General features: G+C 44.1%; 2 protein-coding genes across 2 annotated transcripts; one reads left to right on the top strand and one right to left on the bottom strand.

The window, feature by feature from the left end:
• Positions 1–137: 137 nt before the first annotated feature.
• Positions 138–9455, bottom strand: slc12a9 (solute carrier family 12 member 9). The gene is made up of 14 exons (XM_076101635.1): positions 9040–9455; positions 6599–6830; positions 6316–6450; positions 6086–6223; positions 5687–5989; positions 5459–5566; positions 5122–5233; positions 4876–5033; positions 4709–4791; positions 4501–4625; positions 3854–4046; positions 3586–3760; positions 2322–2468; positions 138–2238 (listed from the first exon to the last, which is right to left on the bottom strand). Exons 2-14 carry the CDS (start codon positions 6801–6803, stop codon positions 1397–1399), a joined length of 2724 nt encoding a protein of 907 aa, XP_075957750.1. The 5' UTR covers positions 6804–6830; positions 9040–9455; the 3' UTR covers positions 138–1396.
• Positions 9456–10744: 1289 nt separating this feature from the next.
• Positions 10745–19059, top strand: gnb2 (guanine nucleotide binding protein (G protein), beta polypeptide 2). The gene is made up of 10 exons (XM_076101805.1): positions 10745–11509; positions 13326–13405; positions 13505–13543; positions 13974–14080; positions 14412–14475; positions 14689–14851; positions 15402–15468; positions 15561–15762; positions 16583–16799; positions 17811–19059. Exons 2-10 carry the CDS (start codon positions 13349–13351, stop codon positions 17915–17917), a joined length of 1023 nt encoding a protein of 340 aa, XP_075957920.1. The 5' UTR covers positions 10745–11509; positions 13326–13348; the 3' UTR covers positions 17918–19059.
• The last annotated feature ends 889 nt before the right edge of the window (positions 19060–19948 follow it).

Genomic DNA, 19948 nt, shown 5'->3' with positions numbered 1-19948 from the left:
TTGTTATATTTTGCCCATTTATTTATTCTCAGTTGCATTAAGTTTTGATTCATCTATGGAGCAAATCTGCTCAGTAATTATTTATATTAATATATATACATATATTATATATTACACAAAAATACACACACACACAATCTGTTTGTATTGCATTCAAGCAATCTTTTAAATACTTGTTTTTTGTGAAGATTTTACAATATTACATTTGATACCGATACACACTACATTTAGCATATATTTACACCTAAGACAAACAGCAGTTTAATATGTACATCTACAGTAATGACCTTTAGCATACAAGAGTCAGTCCTTTCAGGCTTTTTCATTGACAACAACTCCAGATGGAGCACACCAAAAGGCCATGCAAAATGGCCTTTTGAGCAACTTCCTATTTGTTAAATGGACCTTTCATGGATGTTAAAAGGTTAATTTGAGTGACGAACTATAACAGCAGACGTGACAAGAAACAGTAACATGTATTCTGTAAGTTAATTGTGTAAAAATGTGAGTACTTGCTCCGGTTTCAGCCTCGAGTTGGTCTGATTCATCATTGGTCATAGTGGATTAGAGTAACTATCAATGAAACCATTTTTAATGTACTTTGACAGTCTGCATCATGAAGCACAAAATCCAAGTGTAGTTTTCAAGTAAACACATACAAACAGCAACAAATGCTGTTCATCATTCTGAGGTCACATGTATAAAACGGTTCCCTTTGAGAAGACTAGAGACGCACATTTCACAGCGAAAGAAGACGCGTTTGCAGAACTGCATGGGAAACAAAAATCAGAAAACAAACAAAATAAGTCTTTGGATGACTTGGTCCAGCAGAAATATGAGGATGTAGGATAATGTAGGTTATGCTTTAACACAATACCATTTCGAACATTTTACCTTGGTCAATTGCTATCACAAATTCATAATTTCATCCCTGAAATTACGTATATCAATTTCTATATTAAATGTCATAGACAACCCGTATCGCTCCAAACAAATTGTGTTGTTTTTTTCTGAATCTTTGACAGATTTCTTATTTCCGCCTCATGTGAAAAGACGGATTTAAAGCTGATCCAAACAAGAGGATGTATCAACATAAACCGCACCCACAAAAGTTAGTATTCCCACATTTTGTTGCTCAATCTCTAAGTCAGTTCAAGTATATGTAAATAGGAAAATAACCTATTTAAAAACCTCAAGTGGCATATTCTAAAAATGCACTCCGTGATCCTTTTGTAAGCTTGAGTAAAACAACAAAAAAAAGCTTCGTTAGGTGAACATATTGCAACTGTTGCTACTGTAACTTGCGTGTTAGTTATACATGTAACCAGAGTTCAAACTCATGCAGATAAGACTTTGCTGCATCTACAATACCAGTGAACAAAACGGCCGCGCATGCTCACAGATCAGTGTATGTGACTGGGGTGACCCCGTGAATCAGGAGCGTTGGCCCCAAACTATTGGTCACTGCTTCCACCTGAGCCAAGTACTGCTGCGATTGGCTGCGCTGACCGGTGGGTCGAGGTAAATACAGGAAGCGGACGGCGGCTTGAGAGCTGTGCTCCATCAACATGCAGTTCACTGCGGACAGGAACTCCTCGGACAGAGCTCGCGTGGGCTCTGCGGGGGGCTCCCCGTTCGGCTGAACATGGTGCTGCACCACAGAGTCCCAGGGCACGATCTTTATCGACGCCCTGATCCTCAGCTTCCTCAGCAGCTCCCGGAACGTCTCCTCGTTCACCACCCAGCCCTGGTCGCTGGACTCCGTCTCCACGTTCAGGAAGATTCTCATCCTTGCATGGCGCCACTTGTTGGACATGTTGAGCACGCAGGCCATCTGCAGCAGGAACAGGCTGCACACGTCCTCGTAATCCCGGCTGTCCGGCTGGAGCAGGTTGAGGGGCCACACATCTATTGTCCGCTCCGACCCGTCCACCTTGCTGTCTTTGCCCTCTCCCTCCAACTGGAAGAAATAGCGGGCGAGGCACACGTTCTTGTTCATTTTAATGGCGTCAGAAATGATGCCCACGTACTCCTCTGGCGACAGCCAGCGCGGGTTCTCAACATGTCGGACCGGTGGGAAATGGGCCTGCAATGAAGGCAAGTCGACCCCAAAATTATATTCGCCCTCACTCCCTTGTCCTATCGAAGAGTCACAGAACGCGGAATCTTGTAGGAAGAAGTCCTCGGGAGTGCAGCTGTCGTAGAAACCCAGAATCAGCGTGTTGGGCTTCATGCCACCTTGTAGAGAGAAACAGAAGTACGGATAAAGCGACATCATAATCTGTGCTGAATGCGGGCATGGCAGGGGTGAGAGAGCTTACCGAGGCCTGTGATGCGCAGCAGATGCTGCGTTCCCTGTCTGACGGAGAGGGACAGCGTCAGGTCTACAAAGGCCTTCACACCGAGTTTATCAACTAGGCTCAGCCAGAAGTTGTACTGCTGCTGAACCGGGTCCGATGGCAGAGAGTCTAGAACACAGCAGAGTTAGTAGGAAATGTATTTCATACATAGATTTGAAGAGTACAAACAGTAATACAACACAGGGCTTCATTTTATAGATTCAAAACTACTGAACACAGTTACATTGGTGGATGAAGTTCTCAGGTCCTTTACTTAAGTAAAAGGTAAAAGTATCACAATGTAAAAATACTCCAAAACAAATACAAGTCCTGCATTTAAAACCGAAAAGTACATGTACATAACTTAAGTTTATCAGCTTTAGTACAACTAAATGTACTTAAAGTAATAGTACATGTGCTGCAGTAAAATGTCTCCTGGACCTGATATATTATTATTATCACATTATTATATTGTCAATAGTGGTAAATCAGTGCATCAGCAGCATTTCACGGTTGTAGCTGGTTGAGATGGACTTTATATACAAAACCAATACAATTAGTCTGGTCCAGTGGTTCCAGCGGTTGACTATTTCTTCTTAATTGAAGTTTCAACAAATTATTGGTAAATTTGACTTCTTTGTAAGCGATCCAACGCTAAAAAAGGTACGATTTAATCTTAAAAAGTAGCTGTCAAACAAATATAGTGAAGTAAAACATAAAATACTTTACATTAAAAATGGAAAATACTCAAGTAAAGCACAAGTACCTCAAATTTGAACTTAAGTACAGTGCTTGCGTTAATAGACTTAAGTTACTTTCCAACACTGCCGTTGGAAAGTAAGGACGTCTGGTGTAAACTCTCAGGTGCTGATGCAACAATGAAACAGAGGAAACTTTTTATCTTATTAAATGATGCAAGAGAAGCAGCAGATGGAAAGTGAAAGCCCACGAGGTAGTCTTCCAGGATGGTGCCTGTGACTTCAGGGAAGCCAATCAGATCTGTTACACAACCTCAGTAATATGCGACCGGCTCTAACATTTCCTGCTTGTTCCATGTGCTCTCGGATAGAATGATAAGACTAATCACATGATGCCATGTTGATCGAATACATCAGTGAAAGGCTTCCAGACCCACGAAAAGGCCAAAAGGTGAGTTTCATCTGGCTTCTAAAATGACTCACAGATAAGATTAATTTAATACTGTTAGCTGTGGACGGCCAATCACAGACCATCCACAGGGAATTACCCAGATCTCCCAGCTGCACGTGGCCCAAAACATAGAGGCCTCCCTTCTTCAGCTGGTTGACAAACAGGATGAGCTGACAGGAAGAGCGAGGGTTGGCCACCATTAACAACATCTGCGGCCTCCAGAACTTCACGTGGTCCTTCCTCACATCCAGCATCAACAGGTACTTACGCACCTAAACCAACAGGAAGACGGCATTGTTGACACGCTGTGGCGCCGTCTGTTCATGTGTGTGTGTGTGCGTTTGTCTCGGCATGAGTCCAGATACCTGATGGAAAATGAGAGCCTGGCTGATGTAGCCCCAGCTGCTGGTGGGCGATCTGTAGTGGAGGAAAAGCAGCAGCAGTAACAGGAGGACGATACTGCCCGAGGAGTACACGGGGTTTATGACGAACATCATCACTAAACAGCTCAGGATGCCCAGCAGGCAGGTGTGCCAGGAGAAGAGCTGGAAGGTCGGCCTGTTAAACACACAGAGACAAAGGACAGAGGCTGCCGGTCACATTAAAAACAGAAGACAATAAGACAATAAATATGGCTTTATTGCCCTGTAAATTATATGATAGTAATAAATCCAAGTGAGGCCGATTGGGTTTTAAATATATATATTGTTGTTGTATTTGTGAGCCTGTACTCTCTAAAAGAAGAGACCTTTAAGCTAGCTCACATTGTCAGCGTTTCTTGTATCACTGAGCAATTTTAGATTGATTTTCTTACTTTATTTGCCAGAATTCATGGCCAAACTCAATGATGGCACTATGAATAAGAAACATCTGTTTCAGAACTGAAAGCCTAAAACGTGTCCTTCTCGGGCAGTATTTAATATGTATACCTCAACAGCAGGTGTTTTTGTTGTAATGGCAATGCCTACTGATTGCTTATTTTTCTTTTTATAGCGATTTGATCTTTTATTACCTGAAATTTGGTGCCGACGCCCACTCAAGAGCCAGACAGGCCAGGTCAACCGCAGCGTAGGCAAGCAAGTAGAAAACAGTCACCAAACCTGCCACGGCGTTGAGCTGGCCTGCAAACACTACGCACTGAAACACAGACGCACAACAGCTTCAGTCACCAGTCGTTATTCTGAAAATATGAGACTGGAAGCCGCAGAAGCTCCGCTCACCTGTGCCAAACCCCAGGTGTACAGCACCGCCACCCACGGATTGCCGGAGCTTGATGTGATTGTAGCCGGGGCTAATGGCAAACCTGTGAGGGGAAAAACAACAGTCTGTTAGGAAATGAGTGAAGAGGGCACTGATACGATGAGCCAAAAACCTCCTCAAGCCGTACCAAAGAGGTGATCCAGAGCGAGAGCGTGGAGGATACGGGACGCTCCGATCATAGCGCACATTGCAGCTGAAAGGGCAGCGCAGAATATCCCGATGGTGACGAACGGCGGCCAGATGTTTATCCTCTGGAGGAAGCCATAATCCTGAATCAACAGGGTCCTAAAGAAAAAAGAAACAAATGACTTTATATTGTTGATCTCTCTTTAAGGATTCATATCAGACAACACCACGATGAACCATTTCAGACCTGTCACATGTGGCGCTGACCAGGATGAAGAGGAGGACGTAGACCGTGAAAGTGTAAAAGACGGCCACGATGGTGCCTTTAGGGATGGAAACACTCGGACTCTTCAGCTCCCCTGCGGAGACATGCGGAGCGAGAGCAAACGTCAGCGTGTGCACGTTTGTGTGCACAACGCAGATTTACTGAATCGCTACGCGTGTTTCAACAAATCTCTCGTTTGACAATGTTCTGCATAACGACATGCACATAAATCAAAAGGTAAAAGTGGCATCATGGCAAAAATACTCCACAAGTTACCTTCCACCAATGTGATTATACATGCGAGACAACAAGCTTTAACCTGACATGTTGGCTCCGGCCATGATCCCGGTGCAGCTGGTGAACAGGACGGCAAACACGGTGGCAAAAGACATGACAGAGTTGGTGCTGTAGTCCAAAGAGTAACCAGCTGCAATGACAAAAATGAGGAACAATAGCGAGACCTTGAATAGATGCCCCCAAAAATGTACAAGAAGTCAATGTACTTTCATATCCTCTCTGACAACAACATCAAGCCCCAAACACTCACAGCCCAGGTTGTTCCTCAGAGTGGTGGCGTTGAAGCCCGTGTAGCTGGCGTTGTAGCGGAGGGTCTGGTTGCCGGCCCCCTTGTGGGCGATGACAAAATCCAGAGGTTTGACCGCCACAGAGCTGATGAAGATGGACAGCAAGGATACAGTGACCACCAGCAGGATGATGAAGGCGGTGCGGGAGTAGATGTGGGCGCCCACCAGACACACGAGCAGGCACAGCAGGAGGACCGCTGAGGAGTACAGCACCGTGTACCAGTAACCCTGAGGAAGCACGCGCACGCCCTCGGACACAGACGACTCTACAGCAGAGCAAGAAGAAAACAAGGGATGTGTACTAAGAAGTAGGTGGAGGTAGTTTAGTTCACAAAAAAACAGAACATGAACCAAAGACTTACCAGGATCTGAACCGAATACATTGAGGATCGCCTCCACAAGACCAAGAACGTACTCTCCACATGCAAACACTTTGGCCAGGAAGAACATCAAACCAATGCTTCCTCCAAACTCTGGGCCCAGAGACCGGCTTATCATGTCTGGTCACATTTAGTTAAGGCCGACGTTTCAACTGAAATGCCAAGATCAAGCAACACTCGGTGGACAACAACAGTTTGGTCTCTAAGGATACAGTAGGCTCCACCCCCTTGTATAGCACCGTTGGTGGAAATGGCACAGATGGAGAGTATTGTGAGAGATGTAATGGTGTAGGCCACAACCACCATCAGAAGACCCTGTAACAGCCCCGCGTGACCGACCACAAACCCTGCAAGAGAGAGCGATGACGTCAGTGTTAGTCACTACTGCGAAGCACAATGACTCAGTTGTGTTGTAAGGGATTCATGCTAACTCCCACTGTCTACAACCCAAAAGCGGCCTTCTAGTCTTCTGATCTCTTCACGCACGCCGCTCACCGGTTCTCAGGAACAGCACGATGCTGAACATGGAGAGGATGGTCGGCACCATCACCCCGAAAAAAGTGTTCAGATGTCGAGGGTCTTTGCTCGGTGTCCCGGGGCCGGATTCACTGGCGGCGTCCAACTCCACGCCGCATGCCGCCGCGGTCACAGCCAGACCGCACACCCCTGAGGTGACCAGAGGGGTGCGCTCGTTCGACATGGTTGGTGCGAGGAGCCTGGGATCAGTCTGTCAAAGACAAAATGAATGAGGACGGGTGTCAAAATATACATACGGTATTGAATCAACTGCTGGAAGGCAATAATTCTGACATGCTTGTCTGTCCACTACTCTGAGACAAACTGTTAACTGCCTGGCTGTATAGCACTCTGCATGCTTAGTAGAAAGGAAAAGGGTTGAAGTTGGAGATCATGGTCTTATGCCATCATTAAGCTCCACAGACAAATGTCTCCCATGAGCAGATGTCCCCCCCCCCCCCCCACACACACACACACACACACAGACATGTTTGTGAGAAGGCCTGCAGGGTAAAGGATGCTGCATGCCCCGGATGCACACAGTCCACTGTTAAGGCCAACGTGTGTCCTTGAACAAGTTCCCATCTTTTACGGACAAAGTGTGACCGTTTAACCGTCACGCAGCATATAATATCAGCGTTACTTATATATGTAACTCATATGTGTGTATACAGCCTTTGTTTACTTGATGTATTGTTGAAATCAAGTGTAGCAGCAAGCTGCAAACACACAGGCGCGTTTGTTTTTGTCACACCCACAAACACACAGTGAGGTTTCTAACCTTGCCAGCGCTGGCCAAGAAATGAAGATCATCATGTGATCAGCAGCACAGCTCACGCACCGCCTCATGAACGTTGTGAGGCTTTTTGAGCTGCTGACAATAAAACCGTTCTTAATTTAAATCAAGCAATTGGCGCCACACCTGGCTGATACTACAATGTTAGTACCTGTTCTGTTACTATTTTTCCACAGACCCGTCACTTCCCTTCTTTACGTTCCTTCACTACTAAATATTGCAAACATCGAGCACCGGAAACGCCACCAGAGAGAGTCTGCGGCTCACACTTCGGGTTGGTATTTGCAGTCACCTGATTCACAGCTGCTTGTCTGTTTTTACACGCAGCTCAAAAGAGAAGAGCAGACATCTCAGCTGAGCAGCCTGAGCATGCCCCTCTGTGTTCAGGTGATCGTGGTTGTTTTCTTTCTCTCTCTCTCTCTCTCTCTCAGATGCCAGCAGCGCTCAACTTTTCCCATGTTTCTTTCCTCAAAGAGGCAGTTTTCATCACTGAAGCTGTGGCCTCAACAACACTGCTCTCTGTGAGCCATGTAGTCATACAGGAATCACATGACCACAACATGATGGGACATGATCTCCTCACTATTATAAGGCTTACACCCAGTTACTGATTCTTTTCTACCTAAGACTTCACTGTATTTTACCTTTTAGAGCTGAAACAATTAGTCCATTAATCATACAGATCATTTTTAAAGCAAAAATTCCCAAAACTCTCTGGTTCCAGCCGCTCAGATTTGACAATGTCCTGCTTTTATTTGTCCCCCGATGTGTTGAGTTGTAGACTGTTGGTCGGACGAGCAATTTCAAGCTCAATGACTTATCGATGACTAATCAAGAGAATAATGGACGGATCATTCAATCTTATAAATAATTACAGGTGCAGCTCAATTTAACAAATGTATGCCTGTTTCCAGTGAGCTACTCTTTAGTCTGTCCACCACTTGCTGATTAAAAGTAATTTGGCTGTTTGTATTACAGTTGCACAACATTCACAAACATAGTAAAATACATCTTATGAAACATTCTCTCAACCCCATGATGGGGAGATGAGATATGAGCAGTTGAAAAAGGGAAGTAGTTCACACTGATAACTGTTTACTGTCATGTACTGATCCATATCAAGTGCTCTGCTAGTTCCCTTCGATTCGGTGATGCTGGAAGTGGGCTTTAGCCTCTCGGCCGTGCGCTGCAGGATGCTGTCAGTGGCGCACTGAGCTCATATCTCTCGCGTCCACGCAAGACCGCCTAAGCCCACCCAAAGAGGTCCACGGACCCGACTTCAGAAACAAGTCGGTCACCCAAATAAATCACCATTTCCGTCACATACACATACGCGAGGGTGGAGCGACTGCGACATTAAAACTGTACGTCTTTTGTGAAAACATTGGCTGAATAATACGTCATTTAGCAGCTTCGTGGTGGGGAAATGTTGTTTACGTTTTGAGGCTCTCTGGCAGGAAGTGGCCGCGCCGGCCGGGGCGGTCATAAAGCAACGCACCCGGCGTGAAGCGCTCGCGCAGTGTGTGCCTGTGTCATTCAAACGGCAACTTCCAGGATGTGTTCGGTCAGACGCACCCTTTGATGTCCAGCATCCCAAAAAAACACAGAGGACAGCCTAACTTACCTTGATGAACCTCCACGGGACAGTTTCACCCACTTCCTACTTGTTTCCGTGGCCCACTGAGTGAGGTCTGCCTCTCTCTCTCTCTCTCTCTCTCTCTCTCTCTCTCTCTCTCTCTCTCTCTCTCTCTCTCTCTCTCTCTCTCTCTCTCTCTCTCTCTCTCTGCTGGTCTCAGCTTTTAGTAGAAGATAGCCCGGGTCAGATGCGCAGTGGACGGTCGAAATAGAACCGCAGCAGGCCGGTGGACATGACAGGACTTGAGCTGTCCCGAGAGTTGGATGCTGTGAAAGATGTGCCGCCCAATAACAACACAGCAGCCATGGCACGCCTCGTTCCTCTATTATTTGTTCAAAAGCGTCACGGGAAGAGCGGAAACCGACCACGTGACTGCCAAAAGGGGAGGGCAAAAAAAAAAAAAAAACACCACAAACTGTATGAGCAGAGGTAGTGCTGCTTGCCTAAAGTTACCACGCCCCTTACTTGCAGTCAAACGTGAGCCTACATGAGGTGGTGAGTTGTTAATCTGCTGGGTCCACCAAGATTAAAAACAACTTGCATACACACACATGTATGACCATGAGGCGCTGGTGTAAAGTTGTTCTGTCGGCTGGACTGTAATGTCTCTTCTCCACACCAGGGGTCACTGTTGGGACAGAGACGACGTCCATAAATAGAAAGGGAGGGAGGAGGGTCATTATGTAGTAGGACTGACCTGTGATGTCAAGTGGGGTTATCGTTAAAATATATATATAGTTTTTTTTTTATCATAACAACAAAAATGAAATAGCTCAAATAGTCTATAGAAGAAAAAACAAACACGCTCTGACAATGAACAAAGGGGATTGTGATGTTATAGACATGCAGCATCTCCATCTTATTTCACAAGCGCCTCCATCAATGGTTTCCAATACTCTGCCCAATATCTTATAACACTGAGCAAAGGCCAACATGTTAAGTTCTCAAACAGTTGCTTATAGAAATAGAGACGATAATTTGCCTTTATTTAATCAGCTTCAGATAGATAGACAGCCAGATATATATATATATATATATATATATATATATATATATATATATATATATATATATATATAGATAGATAGATGCAATGAATGAGGAGTGATGCAAGAACATTGGGGGGATTTCTGAATCACATCCACATTTATTTCATACACCCCATACAAAATAAAAGCACTCACTAACTGAATCAGTCTCAGCAGAGTGGAGCTACTGCAAAACGTCACCTGATCCAGCCAGCAGTTCAGCTCTGTATGCTGTGATTTCTTGTTCATTTGACCTCCGTGATGCGTGATGTACATTCTGTAACGTCAGAGTGGAGAGGATGGGCATGTATGTTCACAACGAGGCCATGCTTCCACATATGTTACTCATTGTGCTGCATCCTGAAAAAACAAACATGAAATGAGCATTGGTAAAAAAACAACAACATTGCATTTTTAACATGAGCAACCTCCCTCTGAACATCTACAACTGACGAGTCCAGGTTGACAAAAGGATCCCAAAACTGCAGAATGATCTGATCGGGGGGGGGGGGGGGGGGGGTCATGGGATTTACTAGTATTTAAGAGATGGGTGTGGTTGAAACATGCTTCATGCCCGGATTTGAGGATCCTTCTGCAAGCGCCCACCGCGTGATCTGGCTGCTTGTTTCTGAATAATGATATTCAAAAAAAAACAAAAAAAAAACAGGAACCGTGTGGATAACTGACCGAGAGGGCCGCGGCTCATTATACTGTGACAAAACCCACGCAGTCGGTCTACTGATGGGTTGATGTCTTGCAGCTTATAGAAGCATTTCTCTTTTTGTTTAATGGCATTATTTTCTCACATGAGGCAGATTTTACTCAGTAATTCATTGTCGGCTCGGAGGCGGTTGTCCTGATGAAGTGTCGGCAGAGGGAGGAGGAAACCAGAGAGAGGAAGGAAACGAGGATAACGTCACGAAAAGCAGAATCGGAGTGAAACGGACTGTGTAGTATTTAATGGACAGAGCTTGATGCGGGCCGAGCACCGAGCCGAAATTCTGTTTGTTTACGTCGCATTTGGACAAAGATGTTTTTGTTAACTGGTCGGGCGTGAAAAGAAAAGGAGGGGAAAGCATTTCGAGGAGGAAACGGCAACACAAGCAGCAGCAGCAGATCTCATCTTCTTTTTTTTTTTTTTTTTTTTTTTTTTCAGGAGGCTCCACTAAAGCAGAGAAATGGAAATGTGTGTAGCCCTCCTCCGTTTGCCTGTTCGCTGAAGGGTTTGGGAAACAGCCTAATCGTGACACACGGACTTTAAAGTGGATCTCATTTTTTTTTTTTTAATGAGTGAGAAAGACGTATAGTTAAAACCCTTCCACGGGATTCCTTTTTTTTTTTTTCCGGGGGACGTTGCTTTTTTTTTTCGCGGAAGAAAAAAAAAAAAAAAAAAAAAAAAAAAGCTGCAAAATCATCGGGAGAATTAACAGGTAGCCACCCCATTATCAAACACTGTGACAGCCGCTGTAGGCCAGCGCAGGGAGCGTAAGATGGCTGGGCGATGATGTGCTCTATTCGTGGCATCATTTCGACTAAATTAACTTAGCTACATCCGCATTTTAGGAGCTCAGCATCTGAAACGAGATGTGGTCAAGGCCTCCATCAGCCGCTCGGTGCTGATCGATATGTGATGTAGCCTGTTTTCACGGGGGCCTGCCCTTCTTATTTGGAGACACTGGGCTTATATATAAATGCGGCGGGCGGTGAAACAAAAACAAAAAAAGACCCTTATGGAGTACATCCTATATATCTGAATCTGGCTTGTACCCGCTTCTTTCTTTACTGCGGCTTTTTTACACCGTGCGGAGCTCCCAGCACACAGGCCTATGCGTGTGTGTGTGTGTGTGTGTGTGTTAACCTGGGTTACAGTGAGCGGAGCCGCACAGTCTCTCTGACATTAACATTTGCTCTGTCAAAGATGCAGCGGCTTCTGCACTCCATCTCCAGTGTTGCAGATGCAGTCATGCCATGTCGATGTAGCTCCACATCAGATGTGCATCCGAAGGGGTGGGGCCAGGCACACTTTCGGGCATCATTTCTCTCTCCTTGTGTTATAAAATGTGCTCTTTAAACATTTTTTTTTTTAAAAAAAGAGGCCACTACTCCCCCCAGATGTTCAGATGAGGCTTTATTCTAACGTTAACCCTCCTCATCGTCGTGAAGGAGGTACAGCCTCTTGTCTGGCCATGCATCAGTGCAGGTGGAGTCATGTTGGCTGTGATGTGTGGGGGTCTTTTTTTTTTTTCCACTCCGTCCATCGGCATGACTTCGTCACAGCTCTGCTCGCCATCCAGTCGATGCTCGCAGGCAATTCGGAACATGCATCCGAGCATCTGGTCGGACCCATCCAGGCCTTATCTGTGATGCATCACCCCCCCCCTCTCAGCTTTTTATCCTCCTCATTGGCTAAATGAGCAGCTGTGCCAGGAGACTGAGACCCATGATGCGGCCCTTTTGGCTTCCATTAGTGCCGTGTGATCCATCTGGTCGCAGGTCCCCTCCAGGGAACAGTGACCTACTGTAGCTGATTGCTCTTCCTTTGCAGTGTGCACTGTATGCATGTTTGCTGTGGATTTGAATTGCTGCACAAATGCAAATAGAAGCTCCTTGTTTGGGAAGCGGTTTTGAATGTGTAACTGTGCTCCTATCAGGAGCAGGAAATGCTGTTTCCTCCCGAAAGCTTGATGTGATGTACAGTGTGAGAGCACCCAGTTGGCCCATAGCTAAATGATATAACTCCTGCCATGTTCATTCTTCCAAACCGCAGTGCCTCCGACGACATGCAGATGACTGTATCCAGCATTAGCACCAGTTCTGACTTGATACACAACCTGTAATTGCAGAGTGTAACAAGTTCCCTCTGCTTTAGAGGGAGTGTTCGCTCAGTAGCGATGCTGGCTGCTCGATGGAGGTTTAGTCATTACAGATTATTCTCCTCAGTTAAACCAGGCATGGTTGCACAGCCATAAACAGATTACAAGGTTTTTTCTCACTGTGTGGGTTCAGTAAACCGTAGAGATTAAAATGTGTGTGTTTTTATTTTATTATTTCTTACAAACAGTGTTTTAAGTAAATTATTTAACCTAATTGATTCATTTTTGATGAAAGTGGACTCCTGGATTATAGTGGATTATCAAATCATAAAACTATGCTAATCCCTGTGGGGCTCACTCATATACAGCAATTATGAGATGATACTTTATGTAAATCTGAGACTGACATTTGAAGTTTTTCCACGGCCAACAGGTGACGGCTCAGACAAATCCAAAATGAGTGAGCTGGAGCAGCTTCGCCAGGAGGCCGAGCAGCTTCGGAACCAGATAAGAGTGAGTCCAATGTTTTTAGAGTTTAGTTTTCATCCACTGATATATTTACATGTTGTGTAATGTCTTGTTTCTTTCGTCCTATGATTCCCTGTCCAACAGGATGCCAGGAAAGCATGTGGAGATTCAACCCTGACACAGGTAAGAGCCCCTGAATGTCTGCTATATCTGTTCAAGATGTTGGGGGTTTGATTCTAGTGATAAGAAGTGGTTTGGTGACCATCGATTTGGAAACGTGATCATAAATTCATTATTTTTGGGAAAATATAGATGCTTAGTTATTGATGATTTATAACTAATAACATGATCACCAGCAGTATAAACATGGAGGTTTAACATTTTCCTGTGCTGTGCTTTATACATTACTTGAATATCATCTTTTGTAAATTAGATTTTTTTGTTTTTTACATTTAAATGTATTTGTATCATCAAATTTGGCATGGCATATTACAATATTGTTACAATCTCAAGACACTTCACTGTGGAACCTCCCATCCCACAGTTATCAATAAAAAAGGGTGATTTTTATTAATACTAATTTGCTTTGTTCAACCTCTCCCCTCTAACCCAGATAACTGCTGGTCTGGATCCCGTGGGGCGGATTCAGATGCGGACGAGACGCACCCTCCGCGGCCACCTCGCCAAGATCTACGCCATGCACTGGGGCACTGACTCAAAGTGAGTCTCTACTGTAGCAAACACTTCAAACATTGCCGCTGTGATAGCATGCTGAGCAAAGTATAGCCTCACAAAACTAATAGCTTCAAAAACACGGAGCCAAAACATCCAAAAAGCAGTTTTAGCTTTAGAACGCCACTGTACAGACTCAAGTAGCACAAAGGATATTCCAAGTGCGTTTTGCCTGTATTACCAGTAGAACGATCACTGTGGAAGACTGGCGTGTTTGTTTCAAATGAGTCCACAGTTTGAATTCATTCAGAAAATGAACACGAAGCCAAACTGAATGTCCATCAATAGATGAATGAAGTTTGAACGTTTGTGTCTCCAGGCTTCTGGTTAGTGCCTCTCAAGATGGAAAACTGATCATCTGGGACAGCTACACCACTAACAAGGTAAAGCCAGCCGAGTAATTCTTCTCATCAGCTGGATAAATAGTCACATCAGTCGTCGGTGGTTGACTCGTCACAGCTTCTTTTGCTACCATTGTCATGACTTATTCTAACGTTAGCCAGTGGCATTAGCATTAGGTTAGTGTTATTACTAGGGTGTAGGGTTTTTCTTTCGAGGCCAAAAGTTTAACGTCTGTTGCCTCCACGCCTGCGTAGATACACGCCATCCCCCTGCGCTCCTCCTGGGTGATGACCTGTGCGTACGCCCCGTCTGGGAACTACGTGGCCTGCGGAGGCCTGGACAACATCTGCTCCATTTACTGCTTGAAGACTCGCGAGGGCAACGTCAGGGTCAGCAGGGAGCTACCTGGCCACACAGGTGAGAGAACGTCGCGCTCTCAACCACATCAACCGATGAGACCCCTACCTCGTTGGAAAGCTCTGCTCCCAAACCCCTGAACATTGAAGACTTCGTTCACGTGGTCAATTAATCGCAGGGCAGCGCCGTCTTAATAACCATCGACTCCTGTCTGCGAGACTCCGGTTTGTGACACTGTGGCTACTGTGCTGCTGTGCGTGATGTGCAGAATAGGCTGCAACGCAATATCAAGATGTCTCTAATACAATATAACATATCAGGTGTCTACACAACGGAAAGCTCAATAACAATTCCATCATGAATTGTTATTCGCGTGATCGATATAAATGTATAGATTTGCAGGAAATGGCATTCACATCACCTCTACCTTTACCCGAATGTTTTTTCTGTAAAGTCATTGTGCTGTTGCAATAATATTCGTTTTTTTTTGTGCCTGTTATATAATAGAGTATACCCTAGGAATGCCACTTTACTATCACCTATTGTTAAATAAGTATAGGATCACCTGTCCATATGCAAGTTTCAACAAACACCTGCTCTGTTCTCTCAGGTTACCTGTCATGTTGCCGTTTCATTGACGACAATCAAATCATCACGAGTTCAGGAGACACCACATGGTGAGCCACTGAGATCAAAAACACAGACAGTGTGCGGTGCGAGCGTGTTTGTCGCGAGCTGATCGGTGTCTAACTCTGCCTCTCCGCCCCAGTGCACTGTGGGACATCGAGACGAGTCAGCAGACCACGGTTTTCTCTGGGCACAGCGGCGACGTCATGAGCCTGTCCCTGTCGCCCGACCTCCGCACCTTTGTGTCAGGAGCCTGCGACGCCTCGGTCAAACTGTGGGACATCAGGGACAGCATGTGCCGGCAGACCTTCACAGGCCACGAGTCGGACATCAACGCCATCTGTGTGAGTGTGCTCAGGGAACGGGTGGCCCTGTGACCAAACAAGAACAAATATATGTATATCTTCATTCGTACTATTTAAAAAAAAAAAATGATCTGTGATTGCATTTTAAAGGGGCACTCGTCAATTTCTACACATGAAGTTCAGTTCATGCGTGATGGGAAACATTTTCTTCCTAAAACTCTGCAGGAGCTTTGTTAAGTCTTAAAAAATAATCCTAAATAGAAAAATATAAGCTTCACACACTAAGAAATAATAACAAATCTGAAGAGAGATGGAACAAAAATGGATCAAGAAACTGTTTTGTGCATAAACTAATATGTCCATTAGGAATTCCAAATGTTTCGCACTGGTATCGGCGCAACAATGGTCTAAAGTGGCAGTCTGTAAACCGCCTAACACACGATCAACAGAGCGCCTCCAGGATTTGTCTCGGTGACGTCACACATTGTCATGTCTCCAGCTTTGGGGGGGGGGGGGATTTAAACTGGGAGCACGCTAGAGGATTAACAAGATTATCAATTAACACCATATCTGAACATCCTGCATCAGTCCAGACTCCAACTGTCTGGATGTACCACACAGGTTAAATCTGATGGATGACAGCTGGACAGATTTGGTTTTGAAAACACCGCGATCATCTGATCAGATTCAGCCCGAGTGCCGAGACACTAGTAGCCAATGAGAGCATAGTTTTCTGTCATAGAAGGGCATGTAGGGAATAGGGGACTATATAGGGGACAGAATCACCTACTTGTTGTCTCTTCATATACCTGTATCCACACTTCCTGCTTCTCATTCATCTCCCCGTGCTCCTCCTCAGTTCTTTCCCAACGGCAGCGCCTTTGCCACCGGCTCAGACGACGCCACCTGCAGGCTGTTTGACCTGCGCGCAGACCAGGAGCTCAGCCTCTACTGCCATGACAACATCATTTGTGGCATCACCTCCGTGGCTTTCTCGCGCTCCGGCCGTTTGCTGCTGGCTGGTTATGATGATTTCAACTGCAACATCTGGGACGCCATGAAGGGAGACAGAGCAGGTGAGTGGGTCAGGCGAGAGGAAACAGCTCAAAGAGTAGGTCTAGAAAGGTTCAACCTGCAGCTCAGGTGAGGATTATCTTCCTCGTGGAGTTACTTCATTGAGACACCAAATGACTTTGCTTTTAACATTATTTGTGTCTTAGTTAGTCTGTAGAGTTCTGCAAGAAAGGGACGATCGTAGGTATGCGTTCATACACTTCACCATCAAATAAAACATTTACGTATATGAAGGATTAGAGGATGAAAAGGCAACAGTCCATATTGTATCAATGCAAAGTAAAACTAACACTTATCGGACCATCACCTGCAATATTTAACTCAGGAACCAAGTGAAAGCGTGTTTGGTGAAAACGTAATGCCTCATTTCATTATCCAATTCAAAGGCTAATTTACCTTCTTAAAAATAATGAAGAGTTACACAGATTCCTTTAGAAATAGCGGAAAGTGCAGTTATACTTTGCACATTTCAAATGAAGTTAATGATAACTGGTTGAATGGGCGACGGTCGATGTGATAGTCCGTGTCCTTAACTGAGCACCGTGGAGCAAATGACTCAACCAATGTATACCAATAGGATTTAGGTGAAAATAGCCAAATCGTTTTTGTTTTTACTGAACCAAAAACAATCATAATGTGTCTGTAATGAGTCGTAAAACAATGTGTAACATGGTATGCACATACATTGTGGTTTGTAATTGGAAACTGAGGGGTGTAAGCAGAAAATACAAGATAATATCATCATGAAATGGATTTAAAGAACTATAACACTGAATAATTTGTCAGTTTTAAGTTGACTTTTGAGTCATTTTTGGGTGTGCCAGACTTACCAGTAAATTCACACGTCTAGAGCCTTGTTTTGTGAAAACTGAACCTGTGTTGCCAGTTACAGCAGCAATAGACACAAGGTTGCTGTGTTCTGTGTGGTTTTTCAAAGGTTTCGGCGCAGTCTGGAGAGCAGAACATTTTTACAGCAACAACTCCTCTTTTGTTTGTCCCTGTCCCCCCTGCAGGGGTCCTGGCCGGCCATGACAATCGTGTGAGCTGTCTGGGTGTGACGGATGATGGCATGGCGGTGAGCACCGGGTCCTGGGACAGCTTCCTTAAGATCTGGAACTGAGCCACGCACATAAACCGCAAACACACACACACACACACACACACACACACACGCGCACACGCACGCACGCACGTCCAACAAACAGACAGACATTGCTCCCGTCTTGGGACACTGTTTGCACCCTGTATTCACTGTATGTAAGATTCAACAGACAAACTGCAACATTGTACTGTACATAATATATATGACTTAGATATGAGTTTACACACACACACATACACACACACGCACACGCTGTATGCAGGACAAGATGACACAAAACCTGAACACATGCCCTCACTACCTACAGCTGGTTTAAGTACAGTTCCACACACACACACACACACACACACACACACATAATCTGTAAAATGTAAAAATGTGACAAAAACAGTTGATTCTTCAGCTGCTCAAATAAAAAACACAAATGCCACTATTACCTGAAGCCTTTTAACACGTCTAACACGCTCATTCACTTAACACATACACATACACACACACATACACACACACACACACTTTTTCCTGAGAGACACTGCTCCTCGAGTTAAACAGGGGAGAAGACGTTATTTGACAATTCTGTCTTTGTTTACAATGAAGTCCAAAATGCACTTCAGAAAAAATTTTCTGTACTATTTTTGTCTCAGTACCACATGTATCTCAGCGATGCTAATGTGAAGGAAGAATGGTTGTGGAAAGAGAATTATGTGAGTCCATTAACACTGAAAACAACAACAACAACAAAACACTGACAGACAGGATGAGCCGATGATCGACAGAGTCCAAGGAAATATCAACTCTTATTTTCATCTGTTCGAAACATCATGTAATCACTGTTTTTATAGATATGTACCCCCGCACACAGTAAATCTCTTCAGTTTTGGTTTTCTTCTTTTTTTTTACACTTATTTTATTCATGTTCTCCCTGTGTGCCTCAGATACACGTTAAGGATTATTAATAGAGAATATTGATAAAAGTTAAATTAACAAAAACATTAAAGATCTGAGATTCAAAGTTGAGTGAAAAAAAAATAAAAACATTGTAAGACGCATCTTAATAAAGCAGGAGCCAGTATTCATACTTTGACTTTATCAATGTATTATCTGGACATGACAATGGTATAATTGTACATAATATTAATAAATAATAGCCTCTCCTGCCAGTGATTGTGGTTTCCTTTTTTGAAGCACCGTTTCTTTATTCATACACTTGTGAAGCTGATCAACCGGAGAGAAAATAAGTGTTTTCATGTGTCGTTCAGCCTGGTACGTGACATTAAAATGTTTGTTCTGGTACATTGACCCACGCTGTTAAATGAATGGTATAGTTTCTAAATAGCCTAGAAACATTTTAGCACAAATAAGAATAACTAACTAGTTATTCTCCTTTTACAATGAAACATTTATCACAGGCATCATTGGAAAGACGGTTATTTTAAGAATCTCAACTGAAATGTATTGCAGTGATTGTACTATTTAAAACCATTATAATAAAAACGGTGTAATTGCAACAACATAATACAAAGTTTAAAGTTGGAACACCTGACAGTGGATACCATAGTTGTAGTTAGTAACCTATTTAATTAGAAATGTGTGGAAAGAACCTAAACCTTCACAATCACAATTTAAATATCTTGAATGTTAAGAAACAGTCTTGCTCCGTTTCTACTGCAGAAACAAAAACATGTCACCTGTGCTCAGGTCACAGAAATGCTATTTGATACACTTTCCAATCATCACTCAGGTAAGGATCGTTTGTGTTTTCATATCTGTTGATTGAAGTTAAACTAAAATGTTTCATACAGGAAGAGATTTAGCTATTCTTGCAGGATTGAAGTGTCTTTACCTTCAGCCACCAGGAGGCGCTGAAGCTCACTCAGCATCTCAGGTTCACAAAATAAGGACACAAATGGCTTTATTACAAAAAACAAATCTTTAAGGCAATTCATTTAATCCTTTGAATGGCATGCCGGGGAATATTGAGCTGGGTTTCCGGTGAAGTGGACATTTTGAATTTGTTATGTCACACAAATCCAGTGACAGGGACAACAG

This window comes from Anarhichas minor, unplaced genomic scaffold, assembly GCF_050575085.1.
Source record: "Anarhichas minor isolate MPS153535 unplaced genomic scaffold, ASM5057508v1 ptg000027l, whole genome shotgun sequence".
NCBI classification, from domain to species: domain Eukaryota; kingdom Metazoa; phylum Chordata; class Actinopteri; order Perciformes; family Anarhichadidae; genus Anarhichas; species Anarhichas minor.
The sequence above is the reverse complement of the archived record's forward strand: the minus strand, read 5'-3'. Positions and strand labels throughout refer to the sequence as shown.

Bases quoted from the DNA above. Each gene is read 5' to 3' on its own strand.
- slc12a9 (XM_076101635.1), bottom strand. From the start codon at position 6,803: ATGTCGAACGAGCGCACCCCTCTGGTCACCTCAGGGGTGTGCGGTCTG. The intron at 6,224-6,315 runs GTATCCTTAGAG...AAATGTGACCAG, and splicing joins ACAAGGGGGTGGAGCCTACT to ACATGATAAGCCGGTCTCTG. The intron at 5,034-5,121 runs GTCTGAAATGGT...TTTTTTCTTTAG, and splicing joins GTCAGCGCCACATGTGACAG to GACCCTGTTGATTCAGGATT.
- gnb2 (XM_076101805.1), top strand. From the start codon at position 13,349: ATGAGTGAGCTGGAGCAGCTTCGCCAGGAGGCCGAGCAGCTTCGGAAC. The intron at 15,469-15,560 runs GTGAGCCACTGA...TCTCCGCCCCAG, and splicing joins AGTTCAGGAGACACCACATG to TGCACTGTGGGACATCGAGA. The intron at 16,800-17,810 runs GTGAGTGGGTCA...TCCCCCCTGCAG, and splicing joins CATGAAGGGAGACAGAGCAG to GGGTCCTGGCCGGCCATGAC.